The 27,868-nt window shown below is 44.6% G+C and overlaps 1 protein-coding gene across 1 annotated transcript in view; it reads left to right on the plus strand.

Moving 5' to 3' along the window:
• Window positions 1-22,901, plus strand: part of LOC122933004 (uroplakin-3b-like) — a 43,586-nt gene extending 20,685 nt beyond the window's left edge. Inside the window, exons 5-6 of the mRNA XM_044287728.1 lie at window positions 11,049-11,178; window positions 22,170-22,901. Of these exons, the coding sequence (XP_044143663.1) occupies window positions 11,049-11,178; window positions 22,170-22,293 (254 nt within the window). The 3' untranslated portion in view covers window positions 22,294-22,901. The remainder of the gene's footprint in view (window positions 1-11,048; window positions 11,179-22,169) is intronic.
• Window positions 22,902-27,868: the final 4,967 nt, after the last annotated feature.

The raw sequence follows: 27,868 nt of genomic DNA on the forward strand, positions 1-27,868 counted from the left end.
GGTCTGTGCGGCGCATTGCTAAAGAACTGTCACTTACCAGTAGGAGGAGCTCCCGGCCGGTCACAGACATCGCAGCAGCAAGCAGGTAAGTATGAATCTTATACCGGGATCACTTGTTTGCCAAGACTCTCCATGGTACAGGTTAGGTGGAGCGGCGTGATGACGTGAACACGCCACGTCTCGTTCTCCCCTCTCGCTGGCCTCCTCCGTCCGAGCTCCCGGCTCCATCCGAACAGCTGCGCTGCGCTGACGCCGAACAGCTGATGCCTTGAGCCGCGGCGCTGCGCTGGCCTGCCTGCTGGGTCTCCTGCTCTGTCCCACGTTGCTGGATGCTGGACGGCTTTCGGCTGTTCTTGCGGCCGCGGTTGTCGGGTGCCGCGTCTCTGCCTCTGATCCTGCTTGGGGGTCCTCCTAACCTCTCTCTCCGCTGCCTGCTTTGCTCTCCTTCCCTCCCCTGGACTCGGTCGCCGCGTGGATCTCCCTGCAGCCCTCCCTTCATCGGTGTGCGACGGCCTGACGTCTGGACTGTTTGCTGCCCTGGGGATTAGGGAGGACGCTCCCTTCTTGTACAACTTTAATTTTTGACACGGCTGTAGTGCGCACCAGGATTGAGTTTCTTCTGGACACGTGAGATTAGCTTATTGACTGCCTCTTTCTTCTCCATATGTTTTGTTCTCTTTTTTTTTGTGCTGGACTGCCGGCTTCCCTGCTGCTTTGTACTGCTGCACTGCTCACTGAGGAGATACACTTCTGTTTTCTTATGTAATTTTTTTTTTTTTTTTGGCGTCTGGCGAAGGGGAAAGAGGAAGAAGGAAGGGAAGAGGGGGGAAAGAAAGAGAGAAGGAGAAAAAAAAAAAAAGAGAAAGGGAAAAAGGAAAAGGGGAAGGAAAGGAGAGAAAAAAAAAAGGGAGAAGAAAACAAGAGAGGGTGGGGCTAAAAGGAGGAAGAACAGAAAGGGGGAAAAAAAAAAAAAAAGAAGCAAACGGTGATATAAAGGGCAAAATAGAGGAACAGGAAGAAGAGAAAAGAATGGCCCCTAAGCGACGGTCTGTTGACTCCACTGTAACTAAACTGGGGGTTAAGACTCCAGAGAACAAAATCGATAAGTTCCTGAAATCACCTTTCTTAAACGAAAATAATCCAGCTAAAATTAAACCCTCTGCTAATTTGAGGAAATTTGCTAAAACTCCCCAAATTGCTGACCCCTCTGAGGATGGATCAGGGGTGGTGGATCCGGAGGCAGGAGAGGAAGGTCTCTCTGCACAAATGCAAACTGAATGCGATCCATCTGTTCTGGATAGAATCCTTGGCGCTGTGGAAAATAACGGCATTCTAGTGCAAGGGATGTCCACTCAATTGGGGTCGGTACAGAGTGATATTTCTCTAATAAGAGAAGATTTGTTAAAAATCCGTGACCGAGTCCTCAATGTGGAAAAAACAGTCGACCTTCTGCAAACCGACATGGACATGATAAAATCTAAACTTCTCCTTCTTACTACAGAAAATCTAGCTCTACAAAATAAGTTAGAGGACCTGGAAAATAGGTCTAGGCGAAACAACGTACGCATAATTGGTTTCCCAGAAGGAGTTGAAGGCCGACTCTTAGAGGCACAACTCAAAGAGGTGGTCATGCACAACCTTGGCAGCGATAATTTTTCCTCCATGTTTCAAATAGAAAGAGCCCATCGAATCCCAGGAGGGAAACCCACCCCAGGGCGGCCGCCGCGTGCAATTTTAATGAAGCTATTACTGTCCGCAGACAGAGATATGATACTGAGAAGAGCAAGAGAATGTACACCCATTGAACATCAGGGTACTAAATTGCTCTTCTTTCCTGATTTTGCGCGGCAGACTCAGGAAAAAAGAAGAAAGTTTATGGAGATAAAGAAATGCTTGGCGGCTAAGGAGATTAAATATTCTTTACAGTATCCAGCGAAACTAAGAGTGATCCATAGTGGGACTTCTTTTTTTTTTGAGACACCACAACAAGCTTCAGATTGGATGGAGCAAAGGGATATTTAAATCTGTCTATTACTATAATTGAAGGGATGGATGGGAGGCGGGGCCAGGATGGGGAGAACGGCCGGAAGTTAGAGGTTCGCCGACGAGATCGGGCGGACCAATAGAGAGGGGGGGTGGGAGGATAGGGGCGGGAGGGAACCCACCTTGCAGGAACGGGTTTTTTTTTTTTCTTTTTTTTTTTTTTTTCCTTTTTTATGATTGATGTCCACTAGAATTGTATCCTGGAATGTCAGAGGGCTCGGGGAAAGGGTAAAAAGGCAAGCTATTATGGATGCATTAAAAAGATATCTCCCAGCAATTATCTGCATAGTAGAAACTCACCTCACTAAGGAAACCTTGTCCCGCTTGACAACGGGATGGAACGCTCAATCCTATCATTCCACTTTTAGCGGCTCTTCTAGGGGTGTCTCAGTTCTGATTCATAACTCTGTAGACTTCATCCTTATAAAATCCCATATAGATGAGCAGGGCAGATTTATTTTTTTGCATGGTAAGCTGTATGGCTACAGTTACATTCTCGCTTTTTTTTATATACCCCCGCCATTTTCAATGTACCCACTGATCCAGTTAACGCTTTTTTTTGAACAGAGACCAGAATGTCGGTTAATCCTGATGGGGGATTTTAATGCGGTTATGGACCCCAAAAAAGACAGATTTAGATCAGATGTAGCACGGGGAAGGAACCTTTGTAATTCGCCGCTGCCCCAGTTCTGCTTGGAGGTAGGAGTGGTGGATATATGGGAACATCTGGGCGGAGGAAAGAGAGTATACTCCTGTGTTAGTAGGAGTGGCAGAGCAATGTCCAGGATTGATCTAGCATTCACTAATGAGAGCAATCTGAGCAACATTTGGAAGATAAGATATGGAGTAAGAACAGTCTCGGACCATTCACCCGTACTAATTGAGGTTCGCACTGGGGAGAATAAGGATGGTGGGGGGTTGGGATTCAAGTTGAATCCATACTGGCTCACTATTCTGGACAATCCACAGTCCATCAGGATACTGATATCCTCTTTTTTGGAGGTGAATCTACCCTCTGCTAACATTAATATAGTGTGGGACTCCTTGAAAGCATACCTGAGGGGGGTTTTTATAAGTGAGATCTCGGCAGTAAAGAGAACATTTAGGAAAAAAGAGGAGGAACTGGTCAAGACTGTCGCACTTACAACTGAGCGATTTATCAGTCAACCCACTGAGTACAACAGGGAAGAGTTTCAGAAGGCCAGCGGTTCTCTGGAGAAATATGTAACTGAGAAAGCAAACCATAGAGTATTTTTTAAGGGGATTAAATATTTTTCAGAGTCTGGACGCCCTGGTAAGCTTTTAGCCAGAATCATTACACAACAAGATAAGAAAAAACAATCCATTACTTTGATTCGTAACACAGAGGGGGTAATTATAACAGATTTAGAAGGAGTGAGAGATACTTTTTTACAATACTTTACTCAGATATATAGATCCTCTCCTGGTTTGTCATCCGAACTGGCGATGCGGTTCTTGGAGAAAATTCCTCTCTCTACTTTAAATAAAGCTCAAATAGAATGTCTGGAAGAGGAGTTGTCTCTCTCGGAGCTGCAGGAGGCCCTGGGGTCTATCTCGGGGAACTCATCGCCAGGACTGGATGGCCTTCCATATGAGGTTTATCGTAAGTACAGTGAAGTGACTCTCCCTCAGATGCTAGAGGTTTTTACTCAAGCATTAAAGGGAGGGGGACTACCATGCTCTATGATGGAGGCTCTCATTGTTTTAATTCCAAAAAAGGATAAAGACCCGGCAGAATTGAGCTCCTACAGGCCAATCTCCTTATTAAATACTGATGTTAAGTTACTATCAAAAGTTTTGGCAAGGAGGCTTTCGCGGGTAATATCTACTATCATTCATCCAGATCAAAATGGCTTTATGCCAAAAAGAGGCACCCAGCATAATCTCCATAGGCTATTTATGAATATTCAGTCCCCGGAGTGTGGTACTCGCTCCATCCTGTCGTTGGACGCTACTAAAGCCTTCGACAGGGTGGAGTGGACTTTCCTCTGGGAGGTGATGAAAAAAATGGGCTTTGGCCCAAGATTTATGGCGATGGTTCAGCTATTATATAACTCTCCAGTGGCTAGGATTAGGATCAATGATATGACGACAGAGAGCTTCGCTCTAGAAAGAGGTACCCGTCAAGGCTGTCCCCTCTCCCCCCTTTTATTTAACATTTACATTGAACCCCTAGCGGCTAGTATAAGGCAGGATCCGAAGGTGGCCGGCTTTGGTATAATGGGGAAGCACGATCGTGTATCCCTTTATGCAGACGATATCCTGGTCTTTATTCACCAAACAGATACCACTCTCCCTCGTATAATGGACCTGGTTGGTCTCTTTTCCGATCCATCTGGTCTGGAGATCAACTGGGACAAGACCGTTCTTCTCCCTATAGACGAGTTGCGGGGCGAATGGGATAACCAGTTAACGATCTCGGACTCAATAAAGTACCTGGGGATAACAGTTTCTGCTAAACCACAGGAATATTTACAACTCAATCTGATCCCCTTGCTGATAAAACTGAGGGCTAAAATTAAGATATGGCAAAAAATTCTGCTTGCAAGAGCGGACAGAATTTCCTTAATAAAAATGGTAGTGCTTCCCCAGGTTCTTTACGTCCTGCGTAACTCGCCTGTTTGGATTGCAGATAAATACTTTAGATTGATAGAGCGGATGCTTAACGACTTATTATGGGGGAGGAAGCGCGTGAGACTGAAGGCACTTTATTTTTCTATGCCCTATAATCGGGGAGGTCTTAACCTCCCCTATTTTAAGGGCTACTTTGTGGCCTCCCAACTCTGCCTTTTTAATGATTGGGAAAATAGCCATTTCTGCAGCAGAGTGGTGAAGGATTCAGGTTTTTCGGATTTTTTTACCGTATTGGAATCTGACTACTTATTAAATACACTGGGTGGTTATACACTTTTCTGCAGAATGGCTACAAAGACTTGGGCGGCCATAAGGAGTTGGTGCGGAGTCAAGGCATCACTCGTTTGCACCCCATTGTGGCATAATTCAAAGCTTATGAACCTGAGAGATTTGAGCTGTAGCCAGTACTGGAGGACCAAAAATGTCCAGTATTTACACCAAGTGGTTAGTGGTGGACAAATCCTGCCCCTTAAGGAACTAAAGCAAAGGGCAAATTTAGGTGAGGGGGCTTGGTATGCATACTTTCAATTGAGGTTAGCACTTTCTAGCACTACGAATAGCCACGTTTTTATTATAGATACTCCTGAATTTTTACACGATTTAATTTGCAAGAAAATTGTCACGAGAATTAAAATATCACATTGTTATAGTCACTTAATGAAGAAATTTTTTTTGGATGTTCTCTCTCCAGGACAGAAATCCTGGTCTTCTTTACTTTCAGAGGTGGGCCCTCCAAATTGGGAGAATATAGGGGAAAGTTTAAAGTTGGTTTCACATAATTTTAATCACACGGTTGTACAATTTAATATTATGCATAAAATTTATGTGACACCTGTATGGTTATATAGGAGGGGACTCAGAGCCTCCTCTGACTGCCCACGCTGTGGTGACTCCGAGGCAGATCACTTACATCTGTTTTGGGACTGCCCAATGGTGAGCAGCTATTGGAGACTGGTCCAATCCAATCTGGCTCGTAAACTCGGTATTGTGGTTCCTCTGTCTCCCAGGATATGGGTCCTGGGAGACCTATCGGAGGTTGATTACCAGCCTATAAAACGCTGTTTGTTGATCAAGGTGATGTTTTTGGCTAGGCTTCTCATTTCCAGATCATGGTTTTGCTCTTCTACTCCAGACTGCAGTAATTGGCTGGGTTTGGTTGAGAAAGTGAGAAACTATGAGAGGATTCTGTACAAACAAAGAGGATCCTGCGCAAAGTGGAGTCAGCTGTGGGAAGATTGGGACACGGATAATTAATTAGGAATCATTATTTTTTTCCCCTTTTTTTTTTTTTTTTTTTTTTTTTTTCCTGCAAGGTGGGGGGTTTGGGGGGTGGGATGGGGAAGATAAAAAAAAAAAAAAAAAAAAAAAAAAGTATGAATCTTATACTGTTGTACTATTGCTAAGTAACCATGGCAACCAGGGCTGCAGTAGCTTCCTGGTTGCCATGGTTACCGATCGGAGCCCCAGCGATTAAACTGGGACTCCGATCGGAACTCCGCTGCCACCAATGATGGGGGGGAATGGGAGGCCGCACACTGCCACCAATGTTGTTACTGCTATAGAGGGAGGGGGGGCCGATGGTGGTTGGCACACTGTGCCACCAACGATTTATTACAATAGAGGGAGGGAGGAGGGGCGATGGTGGGGGCACACTGTGCCACCAACGATTTATTACAATAGAGGGAGGGAGGGGGGGCGATGGTGGGCGCACACTGTGCCACCAACGATATTCAAACTGGGGAGGGGGGGGTCTGCCCCCTGCTGCCTGGCAGCCCTGATCTCTTACAGGGGAATATGATAGTACAATTAACCCCTTTAGGTGCCGCACCTGAAGGGGTTAATTGTGCTATCATATCCCCCTGTAAGAGATCGGGTGCTGCCAGGCAGCAGGGGGCAGTCTTGTACAAAGTTTGCAGTGTATTCTAACTAGAAGCGTCCCCATCACCATGGGAACGCTTCTGTGTTAGAATATACTGTCGGAAATGAGTTTTCACAAAGTGAAAACTTAGATCAGAAAAAGCTTTTATGCAGACGGATCTTCGGCCACGGATCACGGACACGGATGCCAATCTTGTGTGCATCCGTGTTCTTTCACGGACCCATTGACTTGAATGGGTCCGTGAACCGGTGTCCGTCAAAAAAATAGGACAGGTCATATTTTTTTGACGGACAGGATACACGGATCACGGCCTCGGCTGCAAAACGGTGCATTTTCCGATTTTTCCACTGACCCATTGAAAGTCAATGGGTCCGCGAAAAAAAACGGAAAACGGCACAACGGCCACGGATGCACACAACGGTCGTGTGCATGAGGCCTTATGCTGTATTTTGTCCATTTGTGATCCTTCCACCCTGTGTGTCATCCACCATTGTATTGTATTGTCTGTTATTGTATTTTATTGGATTTTCCCCTTTTCGGGAAACATAATAAAGTTTATATATATTGTTAGTTGTGCTTTGCCTATTTTCACCTTTTAGTGTCGATACTTGGTATATAGGCCTAGTACGCATACTCACTTTGTGAGTTATCTACGATTGGTGTTTATTTAATACCTAAAGAGGGCCAAACCCCTTTAAAGAGGTTGTCCGGGTTTAGAGCTGAACCTGGACATATCCCCATCTTCCCCCACTCAGCCCCTCTGACATGAGCATCAGAGCAGTTCATGCTCCGATGCTCTCCCTTTTCCTGCGCTGAATTGTGCAGAGCAAGGACTTTTTCTGGAGATCCAGTGACATACTGGCCTCACCCGCCGTCACCAGCACTAATGGGAGGGGTTTAGCTCTGCCCTAGCATGTAAAACTTCTCAGCAGTCATCTCATTATCATAGAAGATAAATATGTTCATCCAGCTCTTGGGGGGAAAAAAAAGGATAATCCACGTCTGTAGCTTCTAAAACACATATGAAGTTACACTTTTCTTTAGAATGTTCAAGTGGTTTTTAATGCTGCTTTTTTAATGTTTGGAGTATATTTTTATCCCATGAGCTGGATAAACTAGATATCTGTTCAGAGTGGGATCTATGCACTGGAAGACAGGATCACTGAACAGTAGGTGAGTTGGTATTACCTATTTGACTGATTTTCTCTCATTATCATCAAAGGCAGGATTTCAATAAAAGGTAACAACTCCATTATAAAGGTGGAGGCAGATAACACAGGTGATGGTCACAGAGCATGCCAAGAGCACTCTCCTATAGAAGGCGATGAGTCATTTCCAGACTACAGGTTCCTATGGTTCATGTAGCTGCTGTAAAGCATATCTCTGAATGCTGTTAACAGCAGTTAAAAAAGATGACTGCTCATAATCATGTACTAAAACATACAAATCCACAATCAGAGAATAAAATCAAATGGGAAAAAAATAATATTTATCAGTATCTGGTTTAAAGGGCTTGTCTGTTGTCAAGATAAATCCATACAACTCAGGAGATTGCCCTGTAATAAAGAATAAATGATTACCCTAACCTGACAGATCCCACACCGCCGCTCTAGTTCTGTTGCAGCCAATCACAGTTCTCTTCAGCGCACAGCTAAGACCAATGATTAGCCCCAGCGGTCATCTGTTCTTAACGTGACGTCACCGTTGCAGCCAGAAAAACAGAGCTCTGCCCGGAGAACTGTTGCTGCAATGGAGGATCTGTCAGAAAGTAATCATCCATTCTTTTTTACAGGTTGATCCCCTGAGTTGTCCAGTTTCCTCTTGACACCAGGCAATCACTTTAATTAATGAACGATATAGATGATACATTCCCTTTAAGCTGGCCATACACATTAGAGTTGGCCAAATTCACCAATTACAAAATTGCCAATGATCTACTATGTATGACAGCAAGAAAGATCTGCATATTGGACACTATATCTGATCCATTGGCCACACAGGTAGATAAGCTGGGGATTGAGTATGTGTCAATGGCTCACTCTCCTTTCTTCATTGAAATTCAATCATGTATGTTTGGTGGTCGGAAAAGATAGCTGTCGGTTGACAGAGTACTCAATCTGCCTTAGCTTCTTAGCTTTACTCTGGAGAGCAAGGTTTGCAACCAATTCAGTGTGAATATACCCTTATCGAAACATCTCTGTTCAGTTAGTAAAAGTCTGTGCACCCAGAAGCCCAGGTTTTACTTTCTATATATGATTCAAAAGATAAAAAAAAAGCAGCCATAGCCCCCCTGACTGATCCCACCTCCACTGTCGTTCACATGCTGCTTTAATCCTGGCTGCTCTCCACGTACCGGTCCAGGCTCGACATGATGAAAATGCCTTCCTAGCCAATTAATGGCCATAGCGGTGATTGACTGAGCAGACATATTTTGACATTCCTGGCATGTCGAGTCAGGATTAGGCCTCATGCACATGACCGTTGTTTGGGTCGGCATCCTAGCCGCCGTTTTGGCGGCTCGGATGCGGACCCATTCACTTCAATGGGGCCGCAAAAGATGCGGACAGCACTCCGTGTGCTGTCCGCATCCGTGGCTCCGTTCCGCGGCCCCGTTAAAAAAATATAACATGTCCTATTCTTGTCTGCGCTTTGCGGACAAGAATAGGCATTTACATTGCCGGTGCCCGTTCCGTTCCGCAAACTGCGGAATGCAACACGGGCGGATTCCGTTTTTTGCGGATCCGCGGTTTGCGGACCGCAAAAAACGGCACAGTCGTGTGCAGTTTTTTGAGAAATCTGCAAAAACTAGAGCAGCGTCGGAACAGCAGTGGTGAAGGATCAGTGGGGGCTAAGTATGGCCTTTAGTTTTAAATTGACTACAATGAAGTCCGTTCGGGATCCTGATTTTTTAGCAGACAAAAAAAGTCCTGCCTGAGGGTAAGGGTTGTATTACACCAACAGATTATCTGACAGATTTTCTGACCAATCATTGGTCAGATGGCCGTTTACAAACACACAGATCTTTTGTTATACACACCAACTATTGATCTGATTGGACAGAAAATGGTCAGATAATTTATTGGTGTAGTACAGCCCTAAGTATGGCTTTTTTGAGCCACTTAAAGCCACATATTAAAAATGAATGGAACCCCGTTATCAAACTGTCATAGAAAGAAAATATGGAAGATTTGGTAGGTTTTGGGGCTGTTAGGGTCAGTTCACATCACTGCTGTATAATTTCATAGTTCTCCTATGTTAGAGGAGCAGAACAGTGAAAATAATGGAAGTGCCAGATCTGGGACATCATTTTTGTGTCCGGTCTTTTTGGTGGAATCTGTGACGGAGGCTCTGAACTGAGCCTCTAACTCGGATGTAAACAAGCCCTTAGACACACTGTAAAATGCTCAGCCAACAAGAAAGTCTGTGCATCAGTATTTTCGATGATTTTTATTGCTGGCGTACTTGATTCACCTATGTGTCTCTTGCCAAATATTTATGATGAGGTGCAGGACAGTGATGATGAATTAGTCGTGGTGTGTTTTTATTCGTCAGTTTTAAGGTGTGTCTAGTGGTTTATGTCTAATTTGGTTTCTTTTACGTATAAAGAAATGTGCTGAAGAAAACTTGCATATTAGATAGAAAGTCTCATCTTATGGCGAAATTGCGACTTTTTCAACAACAAAAGAAGTCAAGCGATACTTAAAGAGGCACCACTCTAAATTTGCCACTAAAACAGACAAAAAAAAGGCACAAATACATCAATTGCACTAACTCATGAACGCCAAATAAACTATGTCCACAAAATCAGTTGAAAACCAAAAACAGTTGCGCCTGGAAAAACAGACACAAAAGGCGCAAACACAACAGTACCAACTAAATAATAAAGACAGCCCAAAACAGCCGAAACTAGACAAAAAACTTGAAAACAACCATAAAGGACCCAATACGCCTGTGAATTAAAAGCCTGTGCATGCTTTCCTGATTACATGCATTCAGGTAGAGCTGCTGCCACCTAGTGGCTCAAGCAGTGAAACATAACGTAGATTTGGCAGGAGCAGAGCCTTTTCTTATTAAATTCATAAAGTATAGTCATAACGTTAAATGATAATATTCTCGAGCCATCATTAGAAAAGCTTAGGAGCCTAATGCACATAGATCTACTATCACCTCTTTTCGCCCTGCTGATGTCATCTGTTCCCTGTTTACAGCAGTGTGTCGTCCACAGTACCTGGCTATAGTGGAACATCACTGTCTGGAGGACACTGGTGTGAAGAAAACTGTGACATATTAATCCCATTTGTTTTTAAAGAAAAAAATACTGCCCCTAGCTGTTCTATTCTTTTCAAAAAATGTTGCGAGTGTGCCTTTGTTCACATAAAGCAATTAGCCTCCCCTGAAATACATTGTTGTACAAGACTGTATATTTACCCAAAACATGCTACTTCTAATATCATACATTTTTTCTCAATAGATAAATCAGTTCTAGAGAGCGCTGTTTGGCCTTCAGGTCGAAGTGGGGGAATGATTGTCCTAACTACCATACTCTGCATCCTACTAGCTATTTTGCTGGTTTTACTCATTATTGCCCTAGTTGTTGGAAGGTAAGACTTTGTAAAAGTTTATGCCATTATGGTTATCCCCAGGGTGACATCCGCCATATAAATATATATATATATATATATATATATATATGTAGTTGGCAAAAGCTTATTAACCCCAAGCATTGTTTACATACATCACTGGATGGCACAAGCTCGGGGCAAATAGGTCACCTATCAGTTTTGGGGTCCTTACACATGTGAATTTGACACTGGTGTTTTTTAGCAGTAAAAAAAAATGCCAGAATAAGTGTTTTTTTTTTGCCACGTGCAGTTTTTGGAACCTTTTCTGAGGCACTTTTTGTGAACAGTGTCCTTTAAAGAGGTCCTCTCACTTCAACAAATGACATTTATCATGTAGAGAAAGAAAATACAAGGCACTTACTAATATATTGTTATTATCAATATTGCCTATTATCCATACTTCTTGTATCAATGGTTACGACCAACTTGCAATCCATCAGCGGTGCCCGTGCTTGCACACTATAGAAAAAAGCACCACCCTAAGTGCACTCCTATGGTCCCGGCCACCAGAGAGGCCAGCGTTTTTTTTTCCTGTAGTGTACAAGTACAGCCACAGCTTCTGGATTGCAGGGTGGTCGTAACCATGGAAACAAGAAGTGGAACCATGGAAACAAGAAGCAAAATGAATAATCACAATACATTAGTAAGTGCCTTGTATTAACTTTCTCTACATGATAAATGCCACTTACTGAAGTGAGAGGACCCCTTTATTGGTTGTGTTTTCTTCATGGCATATTTATCCCTGTAGAGAAGAAGTTGGCAAAACACCTGAAAAAACGCCAAGAGCTACAGCATGCTGGATTTTTTAAGAGAATACAGTAACACAAAAACAGAACCTCATGAACAAAAACTTAATTGGCCAAAAAACGCTTATCTCATGGCATAAAAATCCCAATAAAACTATGACTGAATTAGGCTGTGTTCACGTTTTTTTGTCCCATGTTTAATACTGTATATTCATTTTGAAATAAAGAATGCAAGAGTAAAGGGCCCTTTACACTGGCAGAGAATCACCATATAATTTCATGGGAACGCTCCTTAGCAATTATCTGATGGTGAAACAGTTCTGCCGAATTCCCAATGAATGAGTGAAACGCTTGTTCATTGGGTAATCGCATCTTTCATGCAGTCACTTAAACCAGTGGTCCCAAACCTTTTTCGCACCAGGGACCAGTTTCATACAAAACATTTTTTCCACGGACTGGTGTGGGGATGTTTTGTCGGGGGGTGCAGAGGTTAATCACGTAGATAATAAAACACTATATTACAGAATACGTGGCCAACATTGCCAATAGTAACACTTGACAGAGGCCAAATAATACCGCTACATCATGACCCAGACATTAATAATCCCGCTTAGGCCCCCACTTATTGACTCACAGGTGGTGTCTTCTGGCTGGAGTCACTCTTTTTCATTAGTCCTGCACAGATCACCATGATGACGTCTCCTGACCACAACTTCTTTCTGCATAATTGAACACACCTATTTAGTATTAATGCCTACTTTTTTGCCTCTACTTGATAATCATCCTTGTTTTGGCCCCAGTAGATATAATGAACCCCCCCAGTAGTGCCCGATGTACATATAACTCCCCCCAGTAGTGCACTACGTACATATAACTCCCCCCAGTAGTGCACTACGTACATATAACTCCCCCCAGTAGTGCACTACGTACATATAACTCCCCCAGTAGTGCCCTATGTACATATAACTCCCCCCAGTAGTGCACTACGTACATATAACTCCCCCCAGTAGTGCCCTATGTACATATAACTCCCCCCAGTAGTGCACTACGTACATATAACTCCCCCAGTAGTGCACTATGTACATATAACTCCCCCCAGTAGTGCACTACGTACATATAACTCCCCCAGTAGTGCACTACGTACATATAACTCCTCCCAGTAGTGCCCTATGTACATATAACTCCCCCCAGTAGTGCACTACGTACATATAACTCCCCCAGTAGTGCACTACGTACATATAACTCCCCCCAGTAGTGCACTACGTACATATAACTCCCCCGAAGTGCACTACGTACATATAACTCCCCCCAGTAGTGCCCTATGTACATATAACTCCCCCCAGTAGTGCACTACGCACATATAACTCCCCCCAGTAGTGCACTACGTACATATAACTCCCCCCAGTAGTGCACTACGTACATATAACTCCCCCCAGTAGTGCACTACGTACATATAACTCCCCCCAGTAGTGCACTACGTACATATAACTCCCCCCAGTAGTGCACTACGTACATATAACTCCCCCCCAGTATTGCACTAGTACATATAACTCCCCCCAGTAGTGCACTACGTACATATAACTTCCCCCAGTAGTGCACTACGTACATATAACTCCCCACAGTAGTGCACTACGTACATATAACTCCTCCCAGTAGTGCCCTATGTACATATAACTCCCCCCCGTAGTGCACTACGTACATATAACTCCCCCAGTATGGCACTACGTACATATAACTCCCCCCAGTAGTGCCCTATGTACATATAACTCCCCCCAGTAGTGCACTACGTACATATAACTCCCCCCCAGTAGTGCACTACGTACATATAACTCCCCCCAGTAGTGCACTACGTACATATAACTCCCCCCAGTAGTGCACTACGTACATATAACTCCCCCCAGTAGTGCACTACGTACATATAACTCCCCCCAGTAGTGCACTACGTACATATGACTCCCCCAGTAGTGCCCTATGTACATATAACTCCCCCCCAGTAGTGCACTACGTACATATAACTCCCCCCAGTAGTGCACTACGTACATATAACTCCCCCCAGTAGTGCACTACGTACATATAACTCCCCCCTAGTAGTGCACTACGTACATATAACTCCCCCCAGTAGTGCCCTATGTACATATAACTCCCCCAGTAGTGCACTACGTACATATAACTCCCCCAGTAGTGCACTACGTACATATAACTCCCCCAGTAGTGCCTATGTACATATAACTCCCCCAGTAGTGCACTACGTACATATAACTCCCCCCAGTAGTGCACTACGTACATATAACTCCCCCTAGTAGTGCACTACGTACATATAACTCCCCCCAGTAGTGCCCTATGTACATATAACTCCCCCCAGTAGTGCACTACATACATATATCTCCCCCAGTAGTGCACTACGTACATATAACTCCCCCCAGTAGTGCCCTATGTACATATAACTCCCCCCAGTAGTGCACTACATACATATAACTCCCCCCCAGTAGTGCACTACGTACATATAACTCCCCCCAGTAGTGCACTACGCACATATAACTCCCCCCAGTAGTGCACTACGTACATATAACTCCCCCCAGTAGTGCACTACGTACATATAACTCCCCCCAGTAGTGCACTACGTACATATAACTCCCCCCAGTAGTGCACTACGTACATATAACTCCCCCCAGTAGTGCACTACGTACATATAACTCCCCCCAGTAGTGCACTACGTACATATAACTCCCCCCCAGTAGTGCACTATGTACATATAACTCCCCCCAGTAGTGCACTACGTACATATAACTTCCCCCAGTAGTGCACTACGTACATATAACTCCCCCAGTAGTGCACTACGTACATATAACTCCTCCCAGTAGTGCCCTATGTACATATAACTCCCCCCAGTAGTGCACTACGTACATATAACTCCCCCCAGTAGTGCACTACGTACATATAACTCCCCCCAGTAGTGCACTACGTACATATAACTCCCCCCAGTAGTGCACTACGTACATATAACTCCCCCCAGTAGTGCACTACGTACATATAACTCCCCCCAGTAGTGCACTACGTACATATAACTCCCCCCCAGTAGTGCACTATGTACATATAACTCCCCCCAGTAGTGCACTACGTACATATAACTTCCCCCAGTAGTGCACTACGTACATATAACTCCCCCCAGTAGTGCACTACGTACATATAACTCCTCCCAGTAGTGCCCTATATACATATAACTCCCCCCAGTAGTGCACTACGTACATATAACTCCCCCAGTAGTGCACTACGTACATATAACTCCCCCCAGTAGTGCCCTATGTACATATAACTCCCCCAGTAGTGCACTACGTACATATAACTCCCCCCAGTAGTGCACTATGTACATATAACTCCCCCCCAGTAGTGCACTACGTACATATAACTCCCCCCAGTAGTGCACTACGTACATATAACTCCCCCCAGTAGTGCACTACGTACATATAACTCCCCCAGTAGTGCACTACGTACATACAAATCCCCCCAGTAGTGCACTACGTACATATAACTCCCCCAGTAGTGCCCTATGTACATATAACTCCCCCCCAGTAGTGCACTACGTACATATAACTCCCCCCAGTAGTGCACTATGTACATATAATTCCTCCCAGTAGTGCACTACGTACATATAACTCCCCCCAGTAGTGCACTACGTACATATAACTCCCCCAGTAGTGCACTACGTACATATAACTCCCCCCAGTAGTGCCCTATGTACATATAACTCCCCCCAGTAGTGCACTACGTACATATAACTCCCCCCAGTAGTGCCCTATGTACATATAACTCCCCCCAGTAGTGCACTACGTACATATAACTCCCCCAGTAGTGCACTATGTACATATAACTCCCCCCAGTAGTGCACTACGTACATATAACTCCCCCCAGTAGTGCACTACGTACATATAACTCCCCCCAGTAGTGCACTATGTACATATAACTCCCCCCAGTAGTGCACTACGTACATATAACTTCCCCCAGTAGTGCACTACGTACATATAACTCCCCCAGTAGTGCACTACGTACATATAACTCCTCCCAGTAGTGCCCTATGTACATATAACTCCCCCCAGTAGTGCACTACGTACATATAACTCCCCCAGTAGTGCACTACGTACATATAACTCCCCCCAGTAGTGCCCTATGTACATATAACTCCCCCCAGTAGTGCACTACGCACATATAACTCCCCCCAGTAGTGCACTACGTACATATAACTCCCCCCAGTAGTGCACTACGTACATATAACTCCCCCCAGTAGTGCACTACGTACATATAACTCCCCCCAGTAGTGCACTACGTACATATAACTCCCCCCAGTAGTGCACTACGTACATATAACTCCCCCCCAGTAGTGCACTATGTACATATAACTCCCCCCAGTAGTGCACTACGTACATATAACTTCCCCCAGTAGTGCACTACGTACATATAACTCCCCCCAGTAGTGCACTACGTACATATAACTCCTCCCAGTAGTGCCCTATGTACATATAACTCCCCCCAGTAGTGCACTACGTACATATAACTCCCCCAGTAGTGCACTACGTACATATAACTCCCCCCAGTAGTGCCCTATGTACATATAACTCCCCCCAGTAGTGCACTATGCACATATAACTCCCCCAGTAGTGCACTACGTACATATAACTCCCCCCAGTAGTGCACTATGTACATATAACTCCCCCCCAGTAGTGCACTACGTACATATAACTCCCCCCAGTAGTGCACTACGTACATATAACTCCCCCCAGTAGTGCACTACGTACATATAACTCCCCCCAGTAGTGCACTACGTACATATAACTCCCCCCAGTAGTGCCCTATGTACATATAACTCCCCCCAGTAGTGCACTATGCACATATAACTCCCCCAGTAGTGCACTACGTACATATAACTCCCCCCAGTAGTGCACTATGTACATATAACTCCCCCCCAGTAGTGCACTACGTACATATAACTCCCCCCAGTAGTGCACTACGTACATATAACTCCCCCCAGTAGTGCACTACGTACATATAACTCCCCCCAGTAGTGCACTACGTACATATAACTCCCCCCAGTAGTGCACTACGTACATATGACTCCCCCAGTAGTGCCCTATGTACATATAACTCCCCCCCAGTAGTGCACTACGTACATATAACTCCCCCCAGTAGTGCACTACGTACATATAACTCCCCCCAGTAGTGCACTACGTACATATAACTCCCCCCAGTAGTGCCCTATGTACATATAACTCCCCCCAGTAGTGCACTACATACATATAACTCCCCCCAGTAGTGCACTACGTACATATAACTCCCCCCAGTAGTGCACTACGCACATATAACTCCCCCCAGTAGTGCACTACGTACATATAACTCCCCCCAGTAGTGCACTACGTACATATAACTCCCCCAGTAGTGCACTACGTACATATAACTCCCCCCAGTAGTGCACTACGTACATATAACTCCCCCCAGTAGTGCACTACGTACATATAACTCCCCCCAGTAGTGCACTACGTACATATAACTCCCCCCCAGTAGTGCACTATGTACATATAACTCCCCCCAGTAGTGCACTACGTACATATAACTTCCCCCAGTAGTGCACTACGTACATATAACTCCCCCCAGTAGTGCACTACGTACATATAACTCCTCCCAGTAGTGCCCTATGTACATATAACTCCCCCCAGTAGTGCACTACGTACATATAACTCCCCCAGTAGTGCACTACGTACATATAACTCCCCCCAGTAGTGCCCTATGTACATATAACTCCCCCAGTAGTGCACTACGTACATATAACTCCCCCCAGTAGTGCACTAAGTACATATAACTCCCCCCCATTAGTGCACTACGTACATATAACTCCCCCCAGTAGTGCACTACGTACATATAACTCCCCCCAGTAGTGCACTACGTACATATAACTCCCCCCAGTAGTGCACTACGTACATACAAATCCCCCCAGTAGTGCACTACGTACATATAACTCCCCCCCAGTAGTGCACTATGTACATATAACTCCCCCCAGTAGTGCACTACGTACATATAACTCCCCCAGTAGTGCACTACGTACATATAACTCCCCCCAGTAGTGCACTATGTACATATAACTCCCCCCCAGTAGTGCACTACGTACATATAACTCCCCCCAGTAGTGCACTACGTACATATAACTCCCCCCAGTAGTGCACTACGTACATATAACTCCCCCCAGTAGTGCACTACGTACATACAAATCCCCCCAGTAGTGCACTACGTACATATAACTCCCCCAGTAGTGCCCTATGTACATATAACTCCCCCCCAGTAGTGCACTACGTACATATAACTCCCCCCAGTAGTGCACTATGTACATATAATTCCTCCCAGTAGTGCACTACGTACATATAACTCCCCCCAGTAGTGCACTACGTACATATAACTCCCCCAGTAGTGCACTACGTACATATAACTCCCCCCAGTAGTGCCCTATGTACATATAACTCCCCCCAGTAGTGCACTACGCACATATAACTCCCCCCAGTAGTGCACTACATACATATAACTCCCCCCAGTAGTGCACTATGTACATATAATTCCTCCCAGTAGTGCACTACGTACATATAACTCCCCCCAGTAGTGCACTACGTACATATAACTCCCCCCAGTAGTGCACTACGTACATATAACTCCCCCCAGTAGTGCACTACGTACATATAACTCCCCCTAGTAGTGCACTACGTACATATAACTCCCCCCAGTAGTGCCCTATGTACATATAACTCCCCCCAGTAGTGCACTACGTACATATAACTCCCCCCAGTAGTGCACTACGTACATATAACTCCCCCAGTAGTGCACTACGTACATATAACTCCCCCCAGTAGTGCCCTATGTACATATAACTCCCCCCAGTAGTGCACTACATACATATAACTTCCCCCAGTAGTGCACTACGTACATATAACTCCCCCCAGTAGTGCACTACGCACATATAACTCCCCCCAGTAGTGCACTACGTACATATAACTCCCCCCAGTAGTGCACTACGTACATATAACTCCCCCCAGTAGTGCACTACGTACATATAACTCCCCCCAGTAGTTCCATCTTTACATACAATGCCCCCAGTAGTTGCCTCTTTACATAAAATGCTCCCTCAGGTGTGGCCTCTCTACATATAATGCCCCCCAGGTATGGGCTCTTTACATATAATGCCCCCAAGGTGTGTCCTCTTTATATAAACCACCCCCCAGGTGTGGCCTCTTTACATAAACTGCCCCCCAGGTGTGGCCACTTTACAGAAATTGCCCCCCAGGTGTGGCCACTTTACAGAAATTGCCCCCCAGGTGTGGCCACTTTACAGAAATTGCCCCCCAGGTGTGGCCTTTTTACATAAACTGCCCCCAGTAGTGGCCTTTTTACTTATAGTGCCCCTTAAATATACTGCCCCCCCCCCCCCAGTAGTAGCCTCTTTTAATATTTTGCCCTTCCCCCTAGTAGTGGTCTCTTTTAATATAGTGCCCCCCCTCAGTTGTGCCTCTTTTGACAAAGTGCCCCTAGTAGAGTCCATTCACCAAATAAAAAAATAAAAAGAACAAAATACTCCCCTCGCTCCTGCTGTCACGTTGTTCTTCCAGCCTTCTGCTACTTCCTCCCTGGCTGCCTGCATTACACTGGCACATTGCACAGGCCCTCTGCTCCCGATCTCTGGTGGCATGATGACATTGTCAAGCTGCCTGTGATGTCATTGTGACCTCCTGCACGTTAACACTGCCTTATAGACCACAGGCCTAGTGGCCTTCAGCCTATGGAGCTAAACGGCGGTGCACAGGAACCAATAGTTCCTGTCCCTACCGCTCCCCATGGACCAGTACCACATGGTCCATGGCTAGCGATAAGTGAAGCGAGCTTCGGATGTTACATCCGAAGTCGCTTCATTCATAACTTCGGAATAATACTCTACAGAGATCCGTCTCCATACAGTATTAGAATGTATGGGCTCCAATGAGCCGAAGTTAGTTATTAGCGAAGTCGCGCGTGGTTTAGTTGAATATCTTTGGTAATTTATTTTTTAAAGTGGAAAACTACTTTAAAACTTGAAACCAAACTCAGCTTCAGTTCCAAGGTACTAGTCGGAACCTAAGTCAAGTTCAATTTCAAGTTTTAAAGTGGTTTTCCACTTTAAAAATCAATTAGGGAAGTTATTCAACAAAGTCATGTGCGACTTCGCGAATAACTAACTTCGGCTCATCGGAGCCCATACATTCTAATACTGTACGGAGATGGATCTCTGCACAGTATTGATCCAAAGTTATGAACGAAGCGACTTTGGATGTAACATCTGATGTTTTCTTCACTCATCACTATCCAAGACCCGGTACTGGTCCATGGCCCGGTGGTTGGGGACAGCTGACTTAAACTGCTGCCGGCGAATAATGATTCTGTATGGCGATAAGCAATGGCATTAGTGATCGCTCCTCCCCATACAGCGATCTCCTTCACTGACAAGCAGGCGATTGCCACATTCCTTCCTGTAAATCGCCTGTGAAATTGTCCCATCTGAAGGGACCTTTAGCCCTCTTTCTCGTAGTCAAGTGATTGGTCAGTGATTTCCACTGAACACTGAACAAACACTGACTGTTTGAAAGCGGCTTAATATATATTACGCTTTTTCATCCTGAGGAAAGGACATCAGAAAATCTCAGAAAACCCCTTTAAATATGAAACAAAAAACAGATGTGAACACAGCCTAAAGCTACATTCACACTCACGTTTTGGGTGGATCCGTCATGGATCTGCAAAAACGGATCCGTTACAGTAATACAACTGCATGCATCTGTCATGAACGGATCCGTTTGTATTATCTGTAACATGACCAAGACGGATCCGTCATGAACTCCATTGAAAGTCAATGGGGGGCGGATCCGTTTTCTATTGTGCAAGATTATGTCATAGAAAACGGATCCGTCCTGCACACAATGTTTGGCTCAGTTTCGTCAAGTGGACAGCAAAATGCTGCAGGCAGCGTTTCGGTGTCCGCCTCCAGAGCGGAATGGTGACTGAACGGAGGCAAACTGATGCATTCTGAGCGGATCCTTTTCCATTCAGAATGCATTAGGGCAAAAGTGATCCGTTTTAGACCGCTTGTGAGAGCCCTGAACAGATCTCACAAACGGAAAGCCAAAACGCCAGTGTGAAAGTAGCCTAACTTGTTATTCTGCAAATGTAGTGAAACACAGAATGATCTGTATAAATTTGATAACGCCATTTTCATAAAGCTACACAGGATAAAGTTATCATATTATTTATTAAACGCTGTAAGGGTACGACCACACGGTCAGGTTTCTTACGCAGTTTTGGAAGCCAAAACCAGGAGTGAATAATAAAAAAAGAGTTGTTTCTGTCTTTTTTATATTTTCTCTCCTTTTATGATCCTTTCCTGGTATTGGTTTCCGAAACTGCATGCAGAAACCTGACCGTGTGGTCGTACCCTACAAGTGAAGTAAAACAGTCGTAGAATAGCTTTCATTCTATTCCCTCCTGCTACCAAAAAAATCCTACTTTTCTAGTGCATTATTTGCACCACAAACTGGGGGCATTAAAGGGGTTCTGCACTTTCAATTAACTGATGATCTATCCTCTGGATAGATCATCAGCTTCTGATCGGCGGGGGTCCGACACCTGGGACCCCCGCCGATCAGCTGTTTGAGAAGGCAGCAGCGCCACGGCCTTCTCACTGTTTACCGCCAGGCCGCCCGCCCACTGACGTCACGACTTGTATCAACTACAGTGGGCGCGGCTAAGCTCCATTCAAGTGAACAGAGCTTAGCCGCGCCCACTCTAGTTGATACAAGTCGTGACGTCAGTGGGCGGGCGGCCCGGCGGTAAACAGTGAGAAGGCCGCGGCGCTGCAGGAGCGCCGCTGCCTTCTCAAACAGCTGATCGGCGGGGGTCCCGGGCGTCGGACCCCCGCCGATCAGAAGCTGATGATCTGTCCAGAGGATAGATCATCAGTTAATTGAAAGTGCAGAACCCCTTTAAATATACAAGGTATTGTGAAACAAGCAAGCCCTCATACTACTACGTTGATGAATAAAAAAGTTATGTCTCATGGGATGCAGTAAAACTGTTATGTGCCAGTGGTGTCCACAAAGTACTAGGTAGCAAGGATCTGGTCTCTTGGCCACTTTTAACCTTTTTAACTTGTGTTTCTCTTGTTTGCAGCAAGGACATATGCTGGAAGCAGACCCTGTACAAAGAAAAGAGCATGGCCGCCTTTGAATACATTACTCATTCCTCATACAAACCATATCGTAACGAATATGACCATATCATTTTAACATCTTAAAAGTGAAAACATTTTTAAAAACATTTTTTCATCCTTCTCCTTAAAGGGAGTTTTCTGGGATTTTTAGGTTGATGACCTATCCTCAGCATAGGCCATCAATATCAGATCGGCGGGGGTTCGACACCCCTGTCAATCAGCTGTTTAGGAGTAGCTCTGGCACCAGATATAGGCAGTGGAACTACAGAGTTCTGTCCATTGTGTAGTGGGCAGAGCTGGCTACTACAGTTATGCCCCCTTTCACTTCGATGAGTAGTTCCAGTGCCTATTTCCGACATAAGAGCTACTGCAGAACAACTGATTGGTGGAGGTGCCAAGAGTCGGACCCCCGCCAATCTGATATTGATGATCTATCCTGAGGATAGGCCATCACTATATAAATCCCACAAACCCCCTTTAAACCTTTCTTATCACAAATTGCAATCTGATGGGTCAAAAATAAAAAAAGGATATTTTATTATGTAGCTTTTGCCAGTGTTTAAAGGTGTAATCCGGTAAAGAAACTTAATTTTTGAAAAACTGCCTATACATATAACCAGAGCTTCAATTTACCTTGCAATCTATTTGTCTAGCTCCTGTGTGAGCCTGCAACGCACTGGTAGTATCATGGCGCCTGATCTTCCCTCACAAAACTACAATCCCCACAATCCCTAGCTTTCTTGCTGCTGTTTACTGATTGGCTGCCTGATATACAGTCCGGTCACGCCCCCTCTACTCAGTAATCACCAGCACACTAACATGCCCTTTGTTTCACAAGACATTTGGCTAAAGAACTGATAGCAACACACTGAGCATGCTCGACCACACAGATGCCATGGTAATTTATGAGGAGACACAGTGGGTAGCAGAGGAAGAAAACTACTTATAACTACGGAACAGTAAATATGTGAAATTTACATTATATTAGGTAAATATAGATGATGAATTAGTCTAAGGCCCCATGCACACGGCCGTTGTTCACGGCCGTGTGCGGGCCGTGGAACCGCGGCCTGGATCCCTCCTGAGAGCAGGAGCGCACGGCGTCACTGGTTGCTATGACGCCGTGCGCTCCCTGCTGCCGGCACAGTACAGTACGTGGCATTGCGGCGGCAGCAGGGAGCGCACGGCGTCATAGCAACAAGTGACGCCGTGCGCTCCTGCTCTCAGGAGGGATCCAGGCCGCGGTTCCACGGCCCGCACACGGCCGTGAACAACGGCCGTGTGCATGTGCATGGGGCCTAAAACATAAGTTATATTTATGGTAACCGGAATACCCCTTTAAATGCAGCTGGAGCTGACCATAGACACAACAGTTAAAAGTTAATGATCCAACTGAAAAAGATAATCACAAACATATCCTGCAATGTATGCACCTTTAAGGACCACCTTCCAATGGGGGAAAATATTGGAATGCCAGTAGGATAGTTGGCAAATGAATATGCATGCCAAGTTGAAGGCTACCCTGCTAGTGGCTTTGTGGCAGCTTGCTGCATCAGAAATCTTCTGTCTGAAATTAGACCAGGCATTCCGGACCCCCTGAAATGTGTTGGCCAGGAGGAACTGGACTTCTGTTTTCTGCACAAGACTTCTAGGTTCTACAGCATTTCCAGACAGTCTTGCATGGTAAAAAAAAGGGGGTGGGGTTCTCTTCAATTGTTTCCTTTTGTTCTTTCTGTTTTTTTTTAACCTCATCAATTTTTGGGATCAACTTTTGAGGGGTCTACAGATAGGTGACCTTTCCTTTCCTTTCTGTTACAATGGAATCACAAAGGGAATCTATGACTAGTTTTATAAATTGGTGGCAAGACCCTGATGAAAACACCCGATGACTTACTTGCACTGACCCAGTTTTTTTCTATCAGTACTGAACAGCGCCAGCAGAAGCCAAGTGCTGTAGTATGCTCTATGAATTGCACAAGTATAGGGGTTCTCCTACTAAAGGGGTTCTCCGGGAATTAAGAAAATTAAAATACTTAAATATTACTTTAGTATAAATATATTCCCAAATACATTTCATTAGCTATAATTATTCATTTTGTCTAGGGAGCAATCATTAGGAGAGAAAAAAATGTCCGCTATCCTATAAGTACACACAAAACCTGTCCTAATCACACAGGAGGACAAGTTACTTCACAACACTGAGGTAAAGAGCATCCTCATCATCCTCCTCTCCTGCTTGTCAGGGATTATGATCCTGAATACAGGTGATAAGATCTTCAGCTGAATCTCTGTATGAATGGAGTTCATGAGGAGACACGAAGTACGGAGAGGACGGACAGGACAGACTGTGGTAATGGAGATTGCATACAAGTGCTGCTGCTCATTATCTACACCTCCACTATCCTCTCTATACTTCATGTCTCCTAATGAACTTCATTCCTACAGAGATTCATGTGAAGATCATATTAAACTGTATTCCGGATCATAATCCCTGACAAGTAAGAGAGGAAGATGGAGCACCTCTTAAACTCAGACAGACACCCTTTAATGCAGGCTTCCAAATAATGACTCTGCTTATTGCACCTTTTTACATTTATATACTCTATTTCATATGTTGTTCCAATCAAAAGTTTAAGCCAATAAATTAGATTTATACCCAAAAACCTTTCACTTTTTTCAATATACATGTCTACTAGAAAAAAATTCCACCATGGTTCTTTGTTGGGAAGTAGGTCTATTACTGAGTTTGGATTTTAGATGTCTATATGGTAAATGACTTACGGATAATGGTAGGTTTGAGACGGTTGTAATTTTGAACGGCAACTTCATACATCACATTGAAAAATTGCCAGTAATGTGCACCAATCTCCACCGTGATCTGTGACAGAAGTGGTTAAAGTTAATGAGATCACAGCAATTGCTGCCAATGGAGTCTGATGTGTGTCATAAATGACTGTCCGAAGATGACGACGCCTATCCCTGACAACGACTGTAAAATCCAACATATTATAGAGAATTCTACAGACATCTGTCTTTGGTAAAAAGAAAAGGGTTTATGTGTCTTTATGGTCAAGTACTAATGCAAGGACGGCTTCAGGCACAATTCTAACATGAAATCAGGTTGTGAGATTCAAAGACTCTCTAAGGCCCCTTTCACACGGGTGAGTATTCCGCGTGGATGCGATGCGTGAGTTGAACGCATTGCACCCGAACTAAATCCCGACCCATTTATTTCTATGGGGCTGTTCACATGAGCAGTGATTTTCACGCATCACTTATGCGTTGCGTGAAAATCGCAGCATGCTCTATTTTGTGCGTTTTTCACGTAACGCAGGCCCTATAGAAATTAATGGGGTTGCGTGAAAATCGCAAGCATCCGCAAGGAAGTGCGGATGCAGTGCGATTTTCACGCACGGTTGCTAGGAGACGATCGGGATGGAGACCCGATCATTATTATTTTCCCTTATAACATGGTTATAAGGGAAAATAATAGCATTCTGAATACAGAATGCATAGTAAAATAGCGCTGGAGGGGTTAAAAAAATAATAATAACAATTTAACTCACCTTAATCCATGTGTTCGCGCAGCCGGCATCACCTTCTGTCTTCATCTTAGCTGTGTGGAGGAACAGGACCTGTGGTGACGTCACTCCGGTCATCACATGATCCATCACATGATCTTTTACCATGGTGATGGATCATGTGATGACCGGAGTGACGTCACCACAGGTCCTGTTCCTCCACACAGCTAAGATGAAGACAGAAGGAGATGCCGGCTTCGCGATCAAGTGGACTAAGGTGAGTTAAATTATTTATTCATTTATTTTAACCCCTCCAGTGCTATTCTACTATGCATTCTGCATTCTGTAACCATGTTATAAGGGAAAATAATAGAATCTACAGAACACCGTTCCCAAGCTCGAACTTCTGTGAAGAAGTTTGGGTTCAGGTACCAAACATGCACGATTTTTCTCACGTGAGTGCAAAACGCATTACAATGTTTTGCACTCGCGCGGAAAAATCTTGCGTGTTCCCGCAACGCACCCCCACATTTTCCCGCGACGCCCGTGTGAAAGAGGCCTAAGGGTCTTTTCACACAAAGGTTTTTAGTATCATTTTTCTGCACTGTTGTTGTTTTTCCAATTTTTTTGCACCTGTACTTTTTGCTGCATTTTTTATGGTAAAAACACAAGGGGAGATTTATGAAACTGGTGCACAGTAGAACTGGCTTAGTAGCCCATAGAAACCAATCAGATTTATTTTTTACTTATTTCACGCACTTAAATAGCGCTACTATATTCCGCAGCGCTTTACAGACATTAGTATCATGCTGTCCCCCATGGGGCTCACAATCTGTGTTCTCTATCAGTATGTCTTTGGACTGTGGGAGGAAACCGGAGAACCTCCACGCAAACACAGGGAGAACATACAACTCCGTGCAGATCTTGTCCTTGGTCAGATTCAAACCCAGGACCCCAGCGCTGCAGTGCTAACAACTGAGTCCCTGTGCTGTCCATGATTCCATCTTTCATTTTTGACAGCTCCTTTGGAAAATGAAAGGTGCAATGTGAGTGGTGGCTAAGGGCTATTAAGTCAGTTCTTCTTTACACCAGTTTGATAAATGCCCCCCATCATCTCCAGTTATTAGCCCATTAGGGTCTATGGGAAGTATGAAAGGCAGGACACACCAGCGCTTTTTTGCTAGTGCTGTTTTTCTTAATTAGATTTTTTTTTTTTTGTCTTTCTGACTTCTTTTTACACACACATAATAAAAATAACCACGATAGCAAAAATGCAGGACACATACAGTATTTAGAAATAAAGCGTTGCTGCATTAATTTTCACATTAAAAACATAGCCTAAAAGGTGCTGTGCAGTGTCGTAATACTGAAGACCTTAAAGGGCTTCTGTCACTCCACTAAAGTGATTTTTTTTTTTTTGGGCTAGTGAAATTAGTTATATTGCGATATATGACAATATAATTGTGTTACTTACTTTGATCCAGCAGTTTCTGCAAAAAACGAAGTTTTATAATATGTAAATTCGGTCTCTAACATCACCGAAATAGAAGACGTCATCGGCGCAGGCGCACTGAGGGAGTGCTGTGGAGACGAGCCTCCTCATCTCAGAGCGCCTGCGCCGAATCAACAGAGGCGCGCGATTTTTGAAATGACGACAGGGCTGGCCGGAGGAGGAGATCCCGGCTGGCCCTGTCAATCAACAAGACGAGGGGGCGGATTTCTGCAGCAGCTAGCAGCAAGTAGCCGCCCTACTTGCTGGTAGAGACCGAATTTACATATTATAAAACTTTGTTTTTTGCAGAAACTGCTGGATCAAAGTAAGTAACACAATTATATTGTCATATATCGCAATATAACTAATTTCACTAGCCCAAAAAAAAAACAACACTTTAGTGGGGTGACAGAAGCCCTTTAAGGACAGGTCATAGGGGGTTGGACTCCTGGCACCCCTGCCAATGAACTGTTTAAAGAGAAGGGATTAAAAATTTCTGTCTAATTTGCAACAAAATTATCAGCAAAAAAAATGCACCATTCAGTGTGTTTTTTGCTGGTGCAGAAAACCCGCAGCTAATATGTCATGTGTAAACCTCCTATCCTAAAGATACCAAAGGCTGATGGCTGGGCATCCATCACCAGGT

The sequence above is a fragment of the Bufo gargarizans genome, chromosome 3 (genome assembly GCF_014858855.1).
Source record: "Bufo gargarizans isolate SCDJY-AF-19 chromosome 3, ASM1485885v1, whole genome shotgun sequence".
In the NCBI taxonomy this organism is placed as follows: Eukaryota; Metazoa; Chordata; class Amphibia; order Anura; family Bufonidae; genus Bufo; species Bufo gargarizans.